The sequence below is a fragment of the Protopterus annectens genome, chromosome 6.part1 (genome assembly GCF_019279795.1).
Source record: "Protopterus annectens isolate FY-2018-M chromosome 6.part1, PAN1.0, whole genome shotgun sequence".
NCBI classification, from domain to species: Eukaryota; Metazoa; Chordata; order Ceratodontiformes; family Protopteridae; genus Protopterus; species Protopterus annectens.
In genome coordinates, this window is record NC_056738.1 from 353,362,359 (window position 1) to 353,383,946 (window position 21,588).

The 21,588-nt window shown below is 41.5% G+C and overlaps 1 protein-coding gene across 2 annotated transcripts in view; it reads left to right on the forward strand.

Annotated features, from left to right (window-relative positions):
• LOC122805553 (atypical kinase COQ8A, mitochondrial-like) overlaps window positions 1-21,588 on the forward strand; it is a 768,588-nt gene that overhangs the window by 245,847 nt on the left and 501,153 nt on the right. For both annotated transcript variants that reach the window (XM_044075768.1, XM_044075766.1), the window contains exon 7: window positions 114-199. In XM_044075768.1, coding sequence (XP_043931703.1) covers window positions 114-199 — 86 coding nt within the window. The remainder of the gene's footprint in view (window positions 1-113; window positions 200-21,588) is intronic.

Consider the following 21,588-nt stretch of genomic DNA (forward strand, 5'->3'; position numbering starts at 1 on the left):
TTTGAATAGAAGTGTTATGCCAGGCTCTGTAGTGAGCAAAGGGTGAAGTCAGGCATGACATATGTTCTGTGAACGGCATTTGAATCCAACATTATTTTTCCTCTGTATTTTAGATGTTGACTTCATTAGTCCTACACTGCAGAGGATCTTTGAGAGGGTACGGGACAGTGCAGATTTTATGCCTACAAAGCAAATGCTGGTAAGTATAATGTTTGTAATTTATTTATTTAATTTTGTAGTGAAAGCAGCACCTGTAAAGGTGACTCTCCATAGTATGTTTTTGTTTATGAATTTCTGTACTGTTTTCAAATTTGCTACCAATCTCTTTTAAGCATGAGGCCCTTGCCCATGTTAGTAGTGAAGACTGTTTTCCCGTGTATGATTGGTAGCGTGACATAGTTGGTCTTTCTGTTTACTGTGTCCAAGGGGATGGAAGGAGCTACTTTGTTAAAAGACTTGTCCAAGCTTAAAAGAAATGCAAGGCTGTGACAATTTTCAAGTACTTTTTTCACTCTTACGCCAGTTTTCAACATAGAAGGCTTTTCTTTCGCAGCCACTGTAAGCAGAAGTAATAGCAACAGCCATTTTGGTGCGTGTTCATTGGAACTGAGGAGTCTGTAACCTTGCTTCCCTTTTAACCCCTGTGTAGTTGTGCAGTAGGTAACTTCACACTTTTGCTAAACCATGGTGAGTCAAACCATTGATTCTGTTTGTGGTGAATTTCAGTTTAAAGTTCAGTCTGCCCAGAATATCTAAAGCAGTTTTCAGTTCATGTGACTGTGTCATTAGTAAAAATAAATAAACTTGTTACAAAAGACCGAAGAAAAACAGTTGTACGGTGTATCAGTTTTCCATCTTAAGTTAAAAAATCAAAATTTTTCATGGCCTTGGAAAGCAGAGGCATATGGTAGGCAGGCCCAAGTCTAACTGTGTGTGAGGAAATATTAGTAATAAAAAAAAGTCTACACTTCACTTTCCAAGACCAAATGCTGTCACTTTTTCCTAATACCTCCTCAGAATCAGACTCCCAGAGATTCTCTTGCCCTCCCTTGACTACCGGGATTTATTTATGCATTCCCATCTGTACTGATGTTGATGGTATTCTTCCAGAAAACAAGACTGTGCAGAGCCAAAGTTAGTTTCATAGCTCCATTTTGGCCCTGACAAGTTTGATTTCATCTGCTTTGGAATCATTTCACAAGGAGATCCATCCTTCTGTAACTCCTGTTACACTCATCTGGCAATCCTCGCCTGGACATTCATTCCCTCAAACTAACCACATGGTTTCTCCACTTCCAGTAATGGCCAAAGACCCAGATCACCCACCCGGGGTGGTCCAGTCGTTGCTAGCTTCATAGAGAACTTCCACTAGAAAAATGTATAAAGGGAAGCAAGGTTACAATACCCCACTCGGGCATCATAGATAAGCTATCCAGCTTAAATATAAACCCCTATGTCACAAGATGGGTCGCAAACTGGCTCAAAGACAGAACCCACAGAGTGAGAGTTGCTGGAGCCATGTCAGACTCGAAACCGGTCACAAGTGGCGTCCCACAGGGCTCTGTCCTGGGACCACTCTTGTTCGGTATATACTTCTCCGAGGTACAGGCAAACGTGGGAGGACTATGGCTCACCAAGTTCGCAGACGACTGCAAACTGGGCGCCATAATCAACTCTCCAGCTGACACAAACATCCTTCAAAAAGGTCTCACAGAGACAGATAATTGGTGCCAGCGCCATGGTTTAAAGCAAAATGCCAAAAAATGTATAGTCATACCCTTTGGCAAAAACAATGTGCCCACAAATTACCGCATAGGCGGAAACCCATTAACTACAGAGAAAGTTATTAGGGACCTGGGGACCCAAGTTGATAGCAATCTCTCCTTTGAAAACCACATTGCCAAAGTGGTTAGAAAGACCTTCTACATAGCCCACCTTATCACGAAGGGTTTCACATCTAGATCAAGAGAGGTAATCGTGCCCCTTTATTCATCCCTCATCAGGCCCATCATAGAATACAATGCCCCTTTTGGGATGTACCGTACCCAACACCTACAGCAGTTAGAAAGACCCCAAAAGTATCTCACCAAGAGGATCAAGGGTCTCAAACAGATGCCATATGCTGCTCGGTTAAAAAAACTCCAGCTCTACTCAGTTGCATACCGCCTACTTCGAGGCGATCTATGCGTGACATACAAAGCTATGTCAAATCCAGAATTAATGGACATGCTCCACCTCAGTAAATCTAAATCCCTTAGAGCCACACGCTCGAGGGACTTGAACCTCAGCACAGAAATAAATAGAACTTGCTGGAGGGACAGGTTCATAACCCAGAGGCTCCCTTCGCTCTGGAATAGAATTCCAGTTCATGTGAGGCAGAGCACCTCACTGAATCTCTTCAAGAAGAATCTCGATAAGTGGATGGGGGATCGTAGGTTTGTCCCAGGGATTACTCCCGTTTCACTATTAGACAGAGGCACAGTAAACTAAACCTTAAAAAGGGCACAGTATACTCAAATCAAGGGGTGGCGTAAGCCATACAGAATCGGGCTAGGCTTATAATTGCCCCAGGGCAGATAGCCTAGTATGAACCTATGAACATATGAACAAGTGGTTTAAGTTTTTATTATGGGATTTATAGCCAGGACTAGACACCAGTATGTCTCCTGTTGCTTTATCCTTCACTTTTTAGCAGAACTGTTTGATCAAGGCTCAAGTTTCTCCACTGTTAAGAGTTCATTTGGTGGCTATTTTTGCTTATTATAAAGTCATTAGCCACTTATCTTTGGCCTGTCAACGTACCTCTGAAGCCTTTTTAAGAGGAGTCTTATCTAGGTCATTGCCCACTGCATAAAGACAAAGCCCCTCCACCTTAACCTTCAGCCAAAGTTGATCTTAAATATTGGTCATGGAACACTTTCTCTAGTGGCAATCACCTCAGCTAGAAGACTTTTGATGCTACACTCTCTTGCTCTTTGTTTCTCTCTCTCTGTCTCTTCAAAGCCACCATACTTCATTTTTTCACAAAGATAGGGTAGTAGTTGGGACTGATCCATCATTTATGCCAAAAGCACCTGCCAGGCTTTATCTTGATCACTCAGTTAATCTTTCAGTATTTTTTCCTTAATCCTCTAACAAAGGCAAGTTCAGATTACATTGCTAGAATGTTCACAGGCAACTCTGCTTTTACAGTAAAGTGTCGATTATCCAAACGCAGCCTTCCTAAGCGTTGCGTCTGTACATGCATACCATGCAGAATTTAACGTTCGTTGCTGCTTCACAGAATTTTAACATTGGTTGCTGCTTCCATTTCATGAAATTTAACATCTACAACAAGTAAGTGTTTTTGTGTGTGTGTGTGTGTGTGTGTGTGTGTGTGTGTGTGTGTGTGTGTGTGTGTGTGTGTTTACTTCACTTTGCCGAAAACTCATTTGGTAGAATTTATTTCACCGAGACTAAATCGTCGAAAGTTCAAATCAACAAAACTTATTTCACTGAAAGCTTTCAATGCTGCATTTCAAAATACTACATTTTATACCATACACATGCATACTTACAACTACGGTGATGGTGCTGCAGTAGCGTTGTCGCCTCACAGAAAGAAGTTGTCCTGTTCGATTCTCTGCTAGAGCGTCTTCTGTGTGGAGACATGAGTGAATGGGCGTACCTTCATTGAAGGTTGTGCATCAGGGCCGGCAACTCGGCACGTAAAAATATACTGCCAATCATTAGTGGACCGGAGTTCCGCTGTGGCGACCCCTAACTGGGAAAAGCCGAAAGACACAACAACAACACCACATGCATACTTACACCAATGACTAACTCTTTGCAGGACTTAAAAGCCACTTGCTTACCCTCTTAACAGAAACTGGGCAATATAAAACCAAACTATGCCTACCACACCCTCTAATCCCCTCACACCCCCCTTAACTGTATATACTAACTGCAGGAGTGCACTACAGTGGGGAAAAGGACATATACCTTTTAAATCCCTTAGAGTACCCTACACAAATAAAATGTAGTATGTTGAAATGCAGCATTGTAAGCTTTCTGTCAAATGGGTTTTCGGTGATTTGGTCTCTGTGAAATTCTACCAAATGAGTTTTCGGCAAAGTGAAGTAGACCCATATACATAGCGTGCGTGTGTGTGTGTGTGTGTGTGTGTGTGTGTGTGTGTGTATATATATATATATGTGTGTGTGTGTGTGTGTGTGTGTGTGTGTGTATGTATATATATATGTGTGTGTGTGTGTGTGTGTGTGTGTGTGTGTGTGTGTGTGTATCCCACCTATACATATAAAAACTGTAGAAATTTGAAACAACAATTGTGTTATGGTGGCTCTAAGGGCGATGGTAGGAATAGAAATAATCAATCCTTTAATAATGGGACTAAGCAATGTGGCACATGTCCTCAGTGTATTTATATTGATCAATGTAGATTTTTTAGGCACCCAGATAGTGGTCACCTATGGGAATTAAGGAATAGTGGAACTTGTGCCACCAGAAACATTGTATATGTTGCTCATTGTACCACTTCTTTTCATTTTTATGTTGGTAAGACCAACAGATCGCTTAGGGAACGCATTAGGGACCGTCTTTACAGTATTCATAGACCAGAAACCTACAATGCAATTGCTAAACATGTTCTATTGAATGGTAGTGATCATGTTTTTTTGTTTCAAATTCTGCATATACAATATGACAACATACGAAAAGGGAATATTGTGAATGATACTGAGAGTGCTGAAGTCAGATGGATATTTAGGTTGGCAGCACATAGGGGACATGGGTTAAATGATGTAGTTACATTAAAACCCATCTTGAACGCTAGACGTCTTAGATAAGATGTACTTTGTATTTTCTGTTTTTAGGTCCATTTTTATTTATATTTACAATGTTAGTATTTTTTGCCTTAATTCTATAAGTTTAACAAAGAGTTGTGTACTATTAATTATATTAATTGTTTTAATTGTTATTAATTAGGTAATTGTTTGAGAACAGTTTCCTTGGCTGTATAAAACCTTTGGTAAAATCTTTTGAAATGCAACGTCTGATGAAGCGGAATGTATGGTCCGTGAAAGCGTTAACGTCTTAATAAATTTGTGGTTTGTTTTTTAGAACTCTAGTGTTCATTTAACTACAACTACTGTGCCTTTGTGCTTGGATTATTGCTCTCCTTTTTGGGACTTTTTACTATAAATATATATATATATATATATATATATATATATATATATATACACACACACACATACATACATAGACACACACAAAATGGAGGAAAGTGTAGCTGTACTGCAATTTCTCTCGCTTTAGTAAGACTGTTCTACTAGTGACACTTGCAAGATGCCAACCCAATATGGAGATTGCAGTTCAACAAGAACTACTGTATGTTACACAAATGCATTCTATTTCCTGTTCCTGATCATTTTTTTTCTGATTATGGTTAGCTATGCCTGATGCTTTTATTTTCAACCACTTGGCACCTTTTCAGTATTTGCTGAGTATATTGGTCATTATCATAAAACCTCAACCTTTGTTCTCCAGAATGTGAAAGTTCTTATTACCGATTTATATCGGCCAGTAGAAGCACCAGTGCTTTTAAGAGTTTGCAGCATGTCTTCGGTGCTCTTGAATTCACTGACTCCAATGGCTGGGCTTCAGGTCTGTATAGACCATCTGTCACAGCCTTTCTGAGTGGTGCTGATCTTCCGAGTTAATTGCATCCTGCACACTGAGATACCTGTGGCTCTCAAATGAGGTGAGTGGTAGTTAGTGACAGGTAACAATATAACTGACATGTATTGAGTTTTTAGGTGTGAGTATCACCATTTTCCCTAAAAGTACAGTTGTGGTTGGAATCTGAATTCTGACAGAAAGTGCTGCTGTTCTGCTATGTCAGACTACAGGAACTTTACCCATATCAGGAAAAAAATTCTGTTCTGTAACTGTTGATGTTATGTTGTCCCATCTCGCCTTTGTTCTTGCTGGTTGGGTTCAGAGCCAGTCTTTGGCTCCAACTTGGCCGATTTACTATAGCTCGAGAGCTATCTACTGGCCCGAGGCTACCCCTTATCCTAACATGCCTAGCAGCAGCTACCCAGATCTCATTTGCCACTTGCAGAGTCGAGATTGCTACTACTGGCTCAAGCTAAGTACTTTGTGTTTTTTTCTGGTTATTGCTACTTTTTCTAATATTTAGTGGTTATATTCACTCGTTAGAGAGTGTATCATACATCCCCTGTTAGTCTAACGACCCCTTTCTCTGCTTGTTGTGGTGTTTTTGGCCGTCGTCTTTTCTCTTCAGGCCTTGCTTTCTCCTTAGAGCCCATTTAAATTAGAGGGTTCTTCCCTTTCCTCACCCTTTTCTGGGTTGCCATTTAAGTTAGAAGCTCTCCCATCAGGGAGTCACGATTTAAGTTAGAGGCTCTCCCCCTTCTTTCTTCCCTTAAATAAAAAAAAATAATAATAAGGTTCTTCCTTTTTTGTTGCCAGCCTGTTTGTGGTTTCTTGTTGTTGGGCTGTTAATGATAGTTTTCTGTTTTTCTCTGTGAAAATTTTCCTGACTAGTGTTTACTATGTCTAAAGAGTCAAAACCCTCTGGGTTTAAAAAATCAGACTCGTGTTGCCACAAAATGTCCCTTATGGAAGGGCACACAAGTTGCTTTTATTGTTTAGGGGCTTTTCAACTACTGCAGGACTCTTGCTCGATCTGTCACGCTTTCAGTTCAAGTCCTGTAGGAGAGAAAGAATAAGCTTATTTTACGTGGCCTCCTGCAGAATCCCCAAGATTCCTCATCTTAGGGTCCTCAGCTAGCCAAAGTGTCTGAGAAACACTCCAAGCCATCAGTTCTGAGTTCGGAACAGATAAAAATCTCTGAGAAGCCTTTGGCTCTGTTGGCTTCTAGCATTGGCTCCGACAAAACTAAGTCTCCGGCGGCTCCATCTGAGTCCTCGGAGCCAGTCCGGACCCATAAGAGATCAAGGTGTCCTTCTTTGGAGCCAGTATACTCTGCTTCGCAATCGCCTCTGCCGCAACCTGGAGCGAGCAGTCACCGGTCCTCTTTACACTCCTCTCAGTCCTCCAGACTTTTGGATCACGATGTGGAGAGAGTGGTCAATAGGCTCTTCAAGTCACAGGCACTTGCTAAATTACTTTCGTGCCTAGCCCATAAAGATTTGGCTCCTTCGGCCCTCCCAGCTTCTCCATCGATTCCTCCTCCAATTCTCTTGAGTTCGGAGCCAGATTGCATGGAGGTCGTGGTGGTGGAACCGTCGACTCTGGTTTCTTCTCCCTTATCGGTTCGATGACTGCTCCGATCTCCTCTATGTCTCAGTCCGTCAAGGGATCTGGGCGCCGAAGCTCTTGCTGGCTCCGAGGGGGGAAGTGGCATCGGACACTTATCCGATCCTGCTCTCCCTCTCGGAGCTTTCATGCAGGTGAGCTCTGCTCCTACACTAGCCTCAGAGCCATCACTCCCAGTTCAAAGGACATCTCTGGGCTCTTCGGAGCTGGCGGCACCTATGACTTGGGACCACGGTGCCTTCGAGGTGATTGAGTGTGCTGTCTCCTGAGACTGTTCCACTCTCTGCTCCATTGGCTCCTTCTCCCTCGGTGCTTGTGCCTGCCTTTGTCCCTCCTGCCAAGCATAGGGAACCTGTGCCCCAGGATGCCCCACTGGGTGACCCCACTTCTTCCGAAACCTCCCCCGAACATTCGGAGGAGGTCCCTCAGAAGAAGAAGTGCAAGAGGAAGCATCTAGACTCCCCTGAGTCTATCACTTCGGATACAGACTTGGATGAGTCTGAAGGGTCCTCCTCTGAAGATGTTTCCTTTTCAGACATCTTGGAAATTCTTAGAGGGGTGGCTGAAAGTCCCTAGCCCCTTCTGAGGACGAGTCTGTCTACCTGGACGCATTTGGTTCCCGACCCTCCACCTCTTGGGTGTCTCTGCCTTTCGACCCTTTTTTGTCTGTAGTGAGTCGAAAGACGTGGAGCGCTCCAGAGACCAAGGAACCAGTTCCGTGGAGAACTAACACATTTATTATAGTTCCAGAAGATAAGTCTTTCCTATCCAAAGGGGTCCCTGTTGATGCCATGGTGGTGGCAGCAGCCACCAAGAAAGAACTTGCGGAGACTTCATCTGCCCATCCGCCGAACAAAGAGTCTCGTACGATGGACAGGTATGGGAAGCATATGTTTTCTTCAGCGACCTTTACTCTCAGGTTGTTGAATTACTTGTCACACTTTTCATGACTTCAGAGGGATCTCCTGAAGGAGCTAGGAGATACCCTGTAAGATCCTACAGCTGAGGGAGTTGTGAACAGGGCAGCTTCCCAGCTTGCGACCTTGACCTCCATGGTTAACTCCTCCATGAGGCTCATTTCTTCTGCGTCACATGGAGCGAGTAGAGCAGCAGGTACCGGAGTAGCTTTATGTAGACACTCCTGGATGCGCCTTGCGGAACCTTTTAAGTCTTTATTTACCAACACCTCCTTTGATGGCTCGTCCTTGTTCGGGCCTCAGGTAAAAGAGACTCTCACCAGGTGTGAATAGGATGGCAAGACTCTCTGTGCCATAGGAGTCTGTTTTTTCACTCCATCTAGACCCTATCCTTAAGGTCAGAAGAGTGGAAAAATGTGGTTCCAAAAATCCCAGGGATCGTCGCCTGACACGCGTGCTGATTTTTTTCCCCCCAGGGCAGAGGAGGAAACAAGAATGGAAGATGCCGGCCCTCGAGGCAGAGGGGGTCCGCAGCAGTAGGGCGACAGAGATACTTTCTCTGCTAGGCCCTTCCAACACTCCTGAAGGGAGGCCCGGCTGTCCACCTCTGGAGGCAGTCGAGGGCAGACTGTCACTGTACCTAGCAGCCTGGCAGTCAATCACGAGGGAAACATGGGTACTGTCGATAATATCCAGGGGTTACAAAATTCCCTTTTCTCAGTTCCCCTCAAAAGAGAAACATTCTATCCCAGATGTTCCAACCAGTCTTTGGGTCATGCAATCCTAGGGGTTCAAAGATTGCTAGAAAAGAGAGCCATCCAGTAAGTCCCCACAGACCAAATCGGATCCGGAACTTACTCAAGGTTCTTTTTAGTTCCAAAAAAGACAGGGGACTGGAGACCAATCTTGGATCTCAGCAAGCTAAACCAATTGGCAAAAAAGGCAAAGTTCCAGATGGTAACACTGTAGTCCATTCTTCCCTTCTTGGGTCAAGACAATTGGATGTGCTCCATAGATCTCCAGGATGCGTACTACCATTTAAAAATGGACAGGCAATCCAGGAGATTCCTACTCTTCTGGCTGAGAGCCAGTCATTATCGGTTCAGGGCCCTGCCCTTTGGTCTCACCACAGCCCTCAAGGTGTTCACCAAGTGTATGGCAGTGGTCACGGCTAACCTGAGGCATCTAGGATTCCAGGTGTTTCCATATCTAGATGACTGGATCCTCACTGCTACCACCGAGCATCAACTGATCAAAGCATGGGGACTGCACAATCCAAACTTGTTTCCAGTTAGGCATCACCATAAACTACGAAAAATCTGCCTCGTTGCCTTGTCAGTCTATTACCTTTTATATAGGGGCAGATTTAGATACAAGACGCCTAATAGCAAGACTGCCTCAAGACAGGGTGTCGGCTATTTGTCAGCAAGTTTCCTTTCTCATAAAGAAGACGAGAGTTCAGACAAGACAAATCTTACAAGTACTGGGCTCAATGGCTGCAGCTATTACACTTACTTCATTTAGCATGCTTCCACATGCGGATTCTACAGTAGCTTCTTTTCGCTCAGTGGTCTTTCCAGGATTTGCCAATGTCGCACATGATCTTGATCATGGAATCTTGCAAAAAGGACCTACTATGGTGGCTTGTCTCCCCCCAGGTGACTGGGCAGACACTTTCTAGACCTGCATCCGGTAGCCACAGTGACCACAGACTCTTCCCAGATGGGGGGGGGGGATTATCTGGGAAGGACTGTCCAAGGAACGTGGCAACCTCACGAGTACCATTTGCATATCAGTGTTCTAGAGATGAGTGGTGCTTCTGGCGATGCAAGCACTTCAAGACTCTACCTACCGGGACCATTGCAATCCAGACAGAAAATATGTCAGTGGTATGGTACATCAACAAGCAGGGCGGAACCAGATCTTGCCTCTTGTGTTGGGAGGCACTTCGAGTATGGCAATGGGCAATGTCTTCCCAGTGTTTTCTGATTGCAACGCACATTCCCGGAAAATCCAATGTGATAGTGGACAGGCTCAGCAGGGCTATCCTCGTGCCTCACGAGTAGTCCCTGAAGCAAGAAGTTGTGAACTTGATTTTCCGCAAATGGGGCCAGCCTTGCTGCGGTCTTTTTTTCCACTCCCCTAAACAACAAATGCAGCAGCTACTTCGCTCTAGTTGCCCCTCCAGGACAGTCACCCAGGGATGCACGTGTTCACGATTGGCCTCCGGGACTGCTATATGCTTTTCCATCTTTCCCTCTCATTCCAAAGGTACTTCAGAAAGCAAAATCGTTAGGTTGCAATCTCATCTTTGTTGCTCCTTACTGGCCTTGGCAGATATGGTTTCCGTTTCTTCGCCATCACCTTCAGCTGGAGCCTTGTATACTGGACCCAGTTCCGGACCTCCTGATGCATCAGTCAGGCGGGCTTCACCCATTCCTTCATACTCTCAAGCTGACTGCTCGGTTACTCCTCTTCCAGTCTTAGCCAGGCTTCCAAACATTTCCCCTGCTGTACAACACATTCTAGTGTCCTCCCACAAGCCCACTTCCAGGAGGATTTACACTAGCAAATGGAAGATGTTCTCTTATTGGGCCAAGAATAATAACATTGATCCTTTTACGGCTCCTGTTCACAAGATTCTTGACTTTCTGGCCAAAACCTTTGAAAAAGGGGCAGCTGCAGCTACTATTAGGGTCCAACTAGCTGCCATCTCCAATTTTTATGTAGGAGACTTGGATTCTAACATTATGTCCCTTAAGTTGTGCAGAGCATTCTTACGAGGTACAACACTTTTACGGCCCCCGGTAAGAGACCCCCCCCCCTCTGGACCTAAACTTGGTTTTAGCTTTGATGGTTCTGCCTCCTTTTGAACCAGCAGCATCTTGCCCCTTGAAGTTTCTATCTTGGAAAACCATCCTCTTGGTTGCTATAACCTCAGCTAGACAGGTTACTGAATTAAAGGCTAAAAAAGCACTGTCAATGCCAGGAACTGCTTTATAAAAACTTTTATTCCACGAACAATTCACAGATTGAGCACTTTCATCCCCTCCTGGGGATTTCATCAGAATCTGCCGTATTACATTTTCCTCCCCTTTATATACCCTACCCATTTCTGATGTCATTCTTTAATTAGTAAAAAATTTACATTTAAAAAAATAGCTCCCATTTGACTGTCTTGCACATACCAACCAATGCAATACCTACTAAAATATTTCTAAAATGTAATTCAGAACATTCATTAAAACACTCCATTTTAATAAAATGAACTATTATAGTCCCATTATGGACTATAATACTTCATTTTATTAAAATGGAGTGTTTTAATGAATGTTCTGAATTACATTTTAGAAATATTTTAGTAGGTATTGTCAAATGGGAGCTATTTTAAATGTAAATTGTTTTACTAATTAAAGAATGACATCAGAAATTATATAAAGGGATATATAATATGGCAGATTCTGATGAAAAATCTGTGAATTGTTCGTGGAATAAAAGTTTTATAAAGCAGTTCCTGGCGCCTTATTTGTGGACTTTGCACTGTTGGGTTTTTGGACATTCATTTTACAGGTTACTGAATTACATGCTTTGTCTATTCGCCCACCGTGTCTAATTTTTCACAAAGATAGAGTCTCTCTAAGGACCAATCCTTTCTTGCCAAAGGTTTGTTCTGAGTATAACTTAAATCAATCCATTGAGCTTCCTGTGTTCTTCCCCAACTATGGTAACAAGGCAGAGTATAGATTACACCAATTGGATGTTCATAGACAATTATGTTTTTATTTTCACAGGACCAAAGACTTCAGAAAATCAGACCAATTGTTCATATCCTTTGCTGACAATAAGCAAGGTTATCCAGTTTCTAAAGTGACTTTATCAAAATGGCTGTCAGACACAATCGCTTATTCATATGGTTTGTGTAAAAGACATTCAACCAGGGCCTTAGCCACCTCTGTTGTCTTCCAAGCCAAATTGCCTTTAGATTCCGTCTGTGCAGCAGCAACATGGGCAAATCCTCCTACCTTTATCTCTCATTGCAAAGTCGATGTGGTCTCCCGGAATAGGGCATCCTTTGGTTCCATGGTCCTGAGGAGTTTGTTCCAGTGAGCCACCCAAGAACCAGGTGCTGGGGACGCAGTTCCAACCAGCAAGAATGAAGGTGAGATGGAACAACATAACATAAAGAAGTTATGTGCCTACCATAATGTTCCATGTTTGTTGTCCTTCATCTCACCTTCCTCTTTGCATCCCCCCTTCCTTCCCCTTCCTGGAGGTTTGAGAGGAGTTCTTTATTGGTTACACTGGCTGTTTCCTGCTGACATACCAGGTTAGTTAACCATACATTCTTTTTCCTCTTTCCTTCCTACTTTGATGTATAAGAGCTTAGTAAAAAAAATAGTTTTTACTATATATGTCTAGTGTGGGCTATTACAAATGAGGACTGGGTAGCCGCTGCTAGGCATGTTAGGATAAGGGGTAGCCTCGAGCCAGTAAAACTCTCTCGAGCTATGGTAAGTTGGCCGAGTCAGAGCCGAGGATTGGCTCCGAACACTACCAGCAAGAAGGAAGGCGAGATGAAGGACAACAAACATGGAATGTTACGGTAGGTACATAACTTCTTTTTCTTAACTTTGGTAGTGAAAGAACGATAAGTGGTGTCGCTGGTTGAAGGTAATGAGCTTTGAATGTTAAGAGAAGATCTGTGATGACCACAAACGTCCAAGAATAAAAGTTCTGTGTATTCATGTTGTGTGTGCCAGTTACTTAGCAACATTTTGGCAGACAGTTTCATTAAGCAGCTGAGTGGCTAGGTTATCCATGTCTAGTATATAACCAAGTCCTTTTGTGGTTAGACTGTACCCAGTTTTTTATCCAGTTCATTTATACGTTTGATTATCCAAACAGCTTGATTATCTGAACTACCCTAGGTCCCAATTAGTTTGGATAATCGACTCTCTACTGTATCTAGATCACTCAAAAGATTTGAGGCATTATGACCATCTTTTTGCTTCCTTTGCCCATAATAGACTTGGTAAGTGACTGATTAAAATAAAACTGTCCAGTTGGCTATTTAACTGTATTATGTTTTGTTGTATTAGTAGTCACAAAACCTTAGTGCTCACATTGAAAGGTCATTCATTAAGTTTCATAGCAACCTTGACCGTCTTTTTCAGTGAATGACATGTGCAGCAGCAACATGGTCCTGTTTGTATAGCTTTGCTAAACACTGTAAACTGTAAATCATATCAAGATCTAAGGCAAACTTTGGTGCCATTATCGTGTGGGGCATATTATCTTAAGACAACCCATTCTGTTATCCAACATATTACAGTATATGGAATGGATCAATTCAGGTATGAAAGCTGTATATTTAGCATGACAGCTCCTCTTGATCTTTGTCCATATACTGTAATATATCCCCCATCAAATCCCCATCCAAATTTGTCACCTATGCAGTTTTCTGGAGATAGAATGAGAGGCTTTTGGTTCATGTTAGCTCTGTTACAACATCCTCTTTGTTGTACAAACCTACAGCAGTCATACGTAGTCTGGAGAGAAGCAAAACATTATGGGAGGAAGGAAGAAACTCAAGCTTACAGTAATGAAAATGTTACCAAAGAGAGTGCGCTTTTGGTTACTAGTCCACAGTATTGCAATATACAAAGGATCAACTGAAGCTATCATTATGGTAAGCATGCAACTTTTTTCCTGTCACATAGTACTCGTAGGTCTTTAATACATTAAACTAATGAAAACAATTAAATTTCTAAGACAAGTGTACCAAATTAAGGGAGAAGAGGGCGGAATCCTTGTAAACCAGTTGTCATGACTCTGCTGTTTATCCATACAGCACAGAGCTTTTCGTTGTGTTACAAGGATTGGTCATAGCCCAAGACAGCAATACATATTTGACTGGCCTTAAGGCCATCTTTGATATTCAGAAAAGACAAAGACACTGGAAGTGTAGTCATTTTCACAAGTTCAGTACATGGACTGCCAGCTAAAGGAGAAAAGACTGCATAACATGCATTCTTGGTAGCACTCGCACCCTTCTTACAGAGATACTACCATGTACTATACCAGAGATAGACTCTGTCTTATCCCGGAAGTAGTGCTTATGACTAGGTTTGAAAAGTATCTCTGTTTTGCTCCATGATAACAGGGGATAAAGCCCTGATTTGTGACCCAGATGACTAAAGGAGCTCATGAGGGACGAGGTAAATGAGTGGCAGATTCATATTTTTGTCCATCCTTGGGGTGGGGGGCGCAGTCCAATGTACTGCAGTGCTGGTACAGTATGCAGCATATAGGGCAGGGATGTGTGACTGTGTTTACTTAATGGACATATCATGGAATATTCATATTCCCGGGATAAGGCATTGCAGACACTTGCACCTGCAGGTGTGCACTTCAGCTGCTACAGCAGAAGGTTATGGCCAACACATGGAAGAATCTTTCGTGATTGCTTGGATGTTGGCTGTAATGACACATCTAGTGATGGGGAATGAATGGCTATGATTCTGGTGATGGGTAGATAGTTGTTAGACATGGGGCAGAAAAGAGGATATGTAAAAAAAAAAAAAAAATACATATCAAATGATTTTACATTTGAACTAAACTGAAAGGGGAAAGGGTGTAACAGGAGGAGGAGAGTAGCCATTTGTTAAATACTCACCATGTTTCTGTCTCCTCACTTCTTCATTAGACAGAAGAGATGGGTGATAGCAGAGGAGTAAACGAGGGTGACTTAGAGTATTATTATGTAGTCTTAAGGAGTCTGGATAGGAGGATGGAAAGTATTTATTAAAAGAAGATATAATTAACATATATTTAAGAATAAATAAGATAAATTATTATCTCAATCAATTTATGAGCTATTTCAACAAGATATCTCATTCTTCCGCATTTATTTTCTTTTTTGCATGAGGTAACTTTTTTACTGTTACCTTAAAAATGTCTAACTCATTGGATATCATCAAATGCTTTGCAAACCAACCTTGATTAAGAGGGGGATCATACTCTGTTCCCTTCAGTGTATAAATGAGTTGATATTTATAAGTAATGTACAAGATCGGTGACATGGTTAGTTATTATTAGCAGTTCCTATAGTTTAATTGCTGTGGAATAAATGGTGCTGGGTGTTGAAGAGGAAAAGCAGAAATGCTGCATGTTGTTAAGCTAGAGTCAGTGTTAGCATTTCTGGACCCCCAGCAGATGTTAAGTTAGGAGCCTCCTAGACACTTCTAGTCTATGTATCATCATGTCACTGCTACTCCTAAGCAGCCTTTTAGCTCATGCTGCAAGCTTTTAGGAGTAGTAAGCACAGACTGATCTGTATGGTGCTCTTAAATTACAACAGGCATATGTACCGCACTTTTTTGTTTTAAATATATTTAATTCAATAAAGGCATTTAAACAAGTTACCAGTTGTGACATAGGCACATTTACAATCAGTAAAAACTAAGAGAAAACTTTAGCCAAGCTAGAATTTCCACTGAGTAGCCCTTCAAACCTCTTGTATTAGAGGCACATAGGACATATGTAAATTAACTCTTATGAACATCAGGTGTTTCAGCTATATGGCGATTCTGAATGCCCATGGCCTTTTTCTTTTTAAGTCATTTAATGGACAAATTCAGGCCAATAAAGCCAAACCCAACTAGCTGTGGACATGCATGTTTCGGACTTCTTATGGCCTAATGAGCACAGCTCAAGTGGACTGTTTGGCTAAGTATTAGAAACACAGGGCTGTTATTCCCAGCTAATGTCCATTACCGTTAGGGTTTCTGCAAAATATCCCAACTAACAAACTAAAACAATGAGTGAAAAGGTCACACAGAAAAAACAATTAGTAAAAACTAAGAGAAAACTCTAGCCAAGCTAGAATTTCCACTGAGTGACCCCTTCAAACCTGTTGTATTAGAGGCACATGGGATATACGCGTATGACCCTTATGAAAATCAGGTATTTCAGCTATATGGCGATTCTGAATGCCCATGACTTTTTTCTTTTTAAGTCATTTATTGGACAAATTCAGGCCAATAAAGCCAATTCCCACTAGCTGTGGACATGCATGTTTCGGCCTTGGTATGGCCTCATCAGCACAGTACAAGTGGACTATTTTGGCTAAGCATTATATAATAAAGTTTGGCTAAGCATGAATATAAAAGTAGTAAAATTAACAAACATTATGCTTCACATATATTGTTATATATCATAAGCAACATTACATAAATCATTCAATTCCTGCTCCCTTTTTTTAAAAAAGAAACATCTTTATTAAGCCACCACTTACGACATAAGCAATCATACGTTTATATAAATGAAAACAAATCACACCGACACAATCCTAGTTGCAAGCATTTTACATCACAAACCATACTGACGCACTCCCAGTTACAAACATTATACGTCATTTATAATCTACCCGGTCATTTTCAGTCAAACATTACATAGCTCATTTAAGTCCTGCCTTCTTTTAAACCTCATTCCTATCTTGTATGTGTTGTTCCCACAGTTAGCATTTTTTCCTATGTAGTTTGCTCCAGCCTTTTAATAAAGATCTCCGTTCCAGTTGTTTTATCTGTTGGTATATTCACTACTACTAATATAGTTGGTTTAGATTTCGATTTCCATTTTCTAGCAATTGCTTTTTTGGTAGCCACCATAATTAGTCAACAAAGCCTCATCATGTCTTTACAATTCCAATTCTGTATCATAGCTCAGAAAAATCATTTTCCTCATCTCACCAGCCTGACCACCCAGCATCTGCAACAGTGCATCTTACAGGGAATCCTTAGTCTTCCTGCCTGCCGCACTTCCAGAAAATATGTCCCTAAGTACCTCTTTCTTCCCCGTCACACCTCCCAACATTTGCCATCTGTCTGAGGAAAAATTCTCTGAGGTGTACTTGGAGTATAAAATAAACATTTCCAAGCAAAAGTCCTAAATCTTCTAGATTTTGTTGCATATTTGGGTGACATACATATATCCTTCCATTGTTTGTGTGAATTGTGTATTCAGTCTCCCTTCCCAAACCTTTCTAACCTCATGTGATTGATTCTTATAGTTATCATGCAATATTTTGTGTTGTATTAATTATTCCTTTTTTAATGGCAGCTTCTGTTCTAGATTCTACTAAAAACTCTACCAGTGCTGGTCTTTCGTTTAGGACCCCAGTATTTCTTTCTCTGTGTCTGTACTCTATCAATCCTTGGCCCATCTCACAACGGGGCATTTACAGTTACTGGCATTTAGTTGCAACAATGATGCATTGCAGCAACTCTACGTATAGATCTGGACTTAGGTGAAATGGTGCCCTTGGCCTGCTGTTTCTACTATCCCCCCAACACACACACACCTTCCAATCTTTCCCTGTTTTCCCACCATGTTAGGCTTCCTGTAACATGCACGTTACTTTTTTCTTCCTTTTCTCCCATTTTGCCTTACTCTTCAGCTTTTTCAAGAAGCCATAACTTCCTATATTCTCTGAAGGACATTTTAAATTAGTGTTCAAGATGACAAAAGCGTAGCTCACAATAAACAAGCCAGTTGTTGTTTGGATACAGAGGTCCTTTCTGGGAGCCGTCTGCCTCTCTAACCCCCACAAAGAGACTGCCTGTGCATCCCTCCAGTGTTAGACTGGGATGAAAGCTGAGGCTCAAATTGCCACAGTCATGTATTTCAAGTGACTGCTGACATACATATACACAGCATGCCTCCTCACTCCTCAACCCAAACAGTCAAAGGCAGCTACCTGTATACATGCCTGAATTGTGATTGCCATGAAAGTGAAAAAAATGATTATAGTAATGTATTTCACGTTGTTGCTCTTGCACAGTACACTGCCCTGCATGACCTGTAGTAACCTTATTTGTATATCTCTGAGGTCTGTGAGAAAAGTAAAAGAAAGAAAGAAACAATGGCCACACTGTCCTCAGCCTATATGCAAGCTATAATAACCTTCACATGCACATCTGTATGGTTTGACCATGATGAAATTGAAAGAAGTCATAGCCACACAAACTTTCATAACTTAGAACAGTTTTGTGTATACACATTCAAGCAGGGCTGGTTTTAGAGTATGTTCCCCAACGGGGTTACTTAGCCAACTCTGTTTCGGTCTGAAACTCCGGTTTCGGAAAATCTCAGAACGCCAACCTGCACTCGCAAAATTGCTTCTGCATCGGACCATGCGGCAAAAAAGACTGAGGAAATGACGTCGGTCATGCGCATTAGTACCCTGACGTACTGACGTCAGTCTAAGGCGCCATGACCGACGTCAGCCTTATACTCTGGTATTCGGGCCGACTGGGACGCGGACTATACCCAATTGTCAGGACTGCAGCAAGGGAATCCTCGAACATCTACATTTATGGTAGGTACAAAACTGTACTTTATCAGCTTTAGCCTTACAGGGTTATATCACACCCTTGTTCAGGTTAAAGAGAACAATCAGAAAATAAATACATTTTTCCTCCTCAGTCCCCCCCCCCCCACCAGCAACAACTTTTGTGAGGCCCCCCCACACAGTCAAGGATGATTAATGGAGCCCCTGTATCCAGTTATACTGTCTGGGGAGAGGGGGCCCACAGACTCATAGAAGATCTAAGTGTCTGAATGTTCTGTGATATATTTTATGCATTACTTTTGAAATATAATTACTGGTTAGCTACATTTTTACTGATACCCAGAAGAATAATGTACGTCTCCTGGCATAATTGGGTGTGTGCACAGATAAAAATCACAGATATTTTTTACACACATGCACGTGAATGTGCACACACAAAAGCATAAGCCATAGCAATAATAGTTTTGTGCTTATTTCAGCAAACAGGAATATATTGTACAACATTGGTACTGGCACACCAGATCAGTGACTGCTATTTAGCAGTCGTCAAACAGTAGCAGGGATGAGCCACTTCTATTCACCTCCAAATTAGGAGTAATGCATACCTGTCACTGTCCCTGATTTTTCTCATAATTTTGCTCTTTCGTAAAAAGTTTTATTTGCTTGTAAATCATTGAGGATTACAGACCACCAATAAATCCAGGCATCACAGTTGTATACGTTGTATACTTATTGTCCAAAAAATGCATGTTGATGCAAAAGGGGTTATACTATTAACTTTTTAATAGAAGTAGGGAAATATTTAAAACTTGTTCCTGATTTTGAGCCTTTATTCTCTTATTATTTGTATAGTGGTGAATTCTTATGGAAAGAAGTTGAAAGCTGTGTGTTCTGCCAGTGTTTGTAAAACTCCTTGAAAGAGAAAAGCATCCCTCAAGATCAGAAGCCATCAGCTTTTCTTAAAATCCAAGGTTTCAACTGAGATCAGTCACTCTGGGCTGCTGATCTGTCTAGTGCTTCCCATGCTTATGTTCATCATCAGCTTTATCCTAACAGGGTCATATCACAGACCTGTTAAGGTTAAAGAGCATAATCAGGAAATTAATATATTTTTTTCTTCTCATTTTCCCCAACCAGCAGCAGCTTTTATGGGGTCCCCCACAGTCAAGGATGATTAAGAGCCCCCCCCCCCCACTCCAGCCACAGGTATTGTAAGTACCTAAAGCTGGTTATGTTGCTAGTTTTAGTGGAATGAGTGTCCACTGGCAGGGTTTAACTAAGCCAGGGGCACTATGTCAGTGGTAAAATATTTAATAGAATTGTGAATTTTCAGCCTGTTGCTAAGCCAGATATCTTTGAATTTTAAATGAGGTATAAATAAGAGTTATTGCTCATCTGGTTTATTGAATACACAAGGTTGCTGTACTAGCTTTTTGTTGGTGTGACAGACATGTTACAAAATATCAAGATAAGATAACTTGCTGTGGCTGCCCCCCCAGCGAGCACAGGATTCGCTAGTGTCTATAAAGCCTTTTATGGCCAGAGCTGCATTGAGGACTAGCCTGTGTAAGATCTATGGGAGATGATTACCAACAAAGTTAGACTCTGTACCAGGGTACTGGAGAGCTCTAGAAAAACAACTTCTAAACTGACCAAATATATGAATTGTATGGATAAAAAATGAAATGGGTAGAAACTGTCGCACAGGTAATCTTACAGAGATATATGTGGGGTTGTGGAACAGAGGCTGGGCTCTGCTAAACACAACTGGAGTCAATTGGGACAAAGCTGATCAATCTGGAAGAAAAGGAAAGGAGAAAAAAATCTAATATTCTTAAGAATACCAGAGAGAGAGGCGGGGAAAATTACTGCATCACATTAATGCAATTTAGGTTCTCTGGGTGGACTCAGATTCAATCAGTGGATATGAGAATCAGAGTATGTTGGATATTTCTTCTGCAAAACAAAACCAAAAAAAAGTGAGATGGGAAAAACATGTTAATGAAAAACACAGTAGACGTGGTGTGACATTTCAGCATAGTTATGAAATAAAATGCATTGGATGTTTGTTGTACATAATTGTAAGTTTATTTTTTGTTTATTGATGTTTCTGTATGTCTTTACATTTGGCTGTTTTTAATTGAAAAGTTTTGCAGATTGATTTACATGGTCAATCACATGATTTATTGAATTGTATAAATGTATATAGGCTACTTCAAGTCTACATTGTGATGAAGTCCTATTTTATTGTAAAGGGACAAAAGTGCTTAGTATGTAAAGTTTTTATCCTTTCTGTATTTCTGGGCATTAAAGTGGTTTTGTATTTTCCTGTTTCTCCTGTAAACTTTGAATGAAAATGCCACAACCTGTTTAGTTTGCAGTTAAGAAAAAGTTCTTTCAAACATCTGGAAACCGGGCAAAATAATAAGCCAGGGAGAGCAGGCAGAATATATTGTGATCATGACTGCTCAGCTAGAAGTGGGTCAGAGTGTGCCACATTTCAGCCTGTTATAGGTCTTTGTAGATGGTCTGTTACATCAGTCTTAGATGAAAATGTTTGCTCGGGGGAGCTGCCACCCTTTACTCTCAGGAGACTGCAGAAGTTAAGATATGGCATTTGTCCCACGTGTCTGTGGCCACTTCAGGCCACTCTGATAAATACAAGAAGAAGTGGAAGGAGGTGAACCAGTAGGATTGCATATCTGAAGGTAGCCAGAACCTTTCCTTTTTTTTCCAGGGAAGGCTTCTGAAGAGAAAGATGAATGTATGGATGTTGGCCAGAGAAGAAGTTTGAAAGTCTGAATGACTAAAGCAATTACTGTATTAGTCATTTAGTAACTGTGAGAATATAGCAGAAAATATAGAGGCTGGGTTGAGATCCATGTTTAGTATTAATAAACATGAGTCGGACTGGCAGACTAAGTCACAGTAAAATGCCATTCTAGCATGTAGTGTGTAGTGGATCCCTTAACTGATTGTTTGCCCTTTACATTTCTTTTACTGTTTTATGCCAT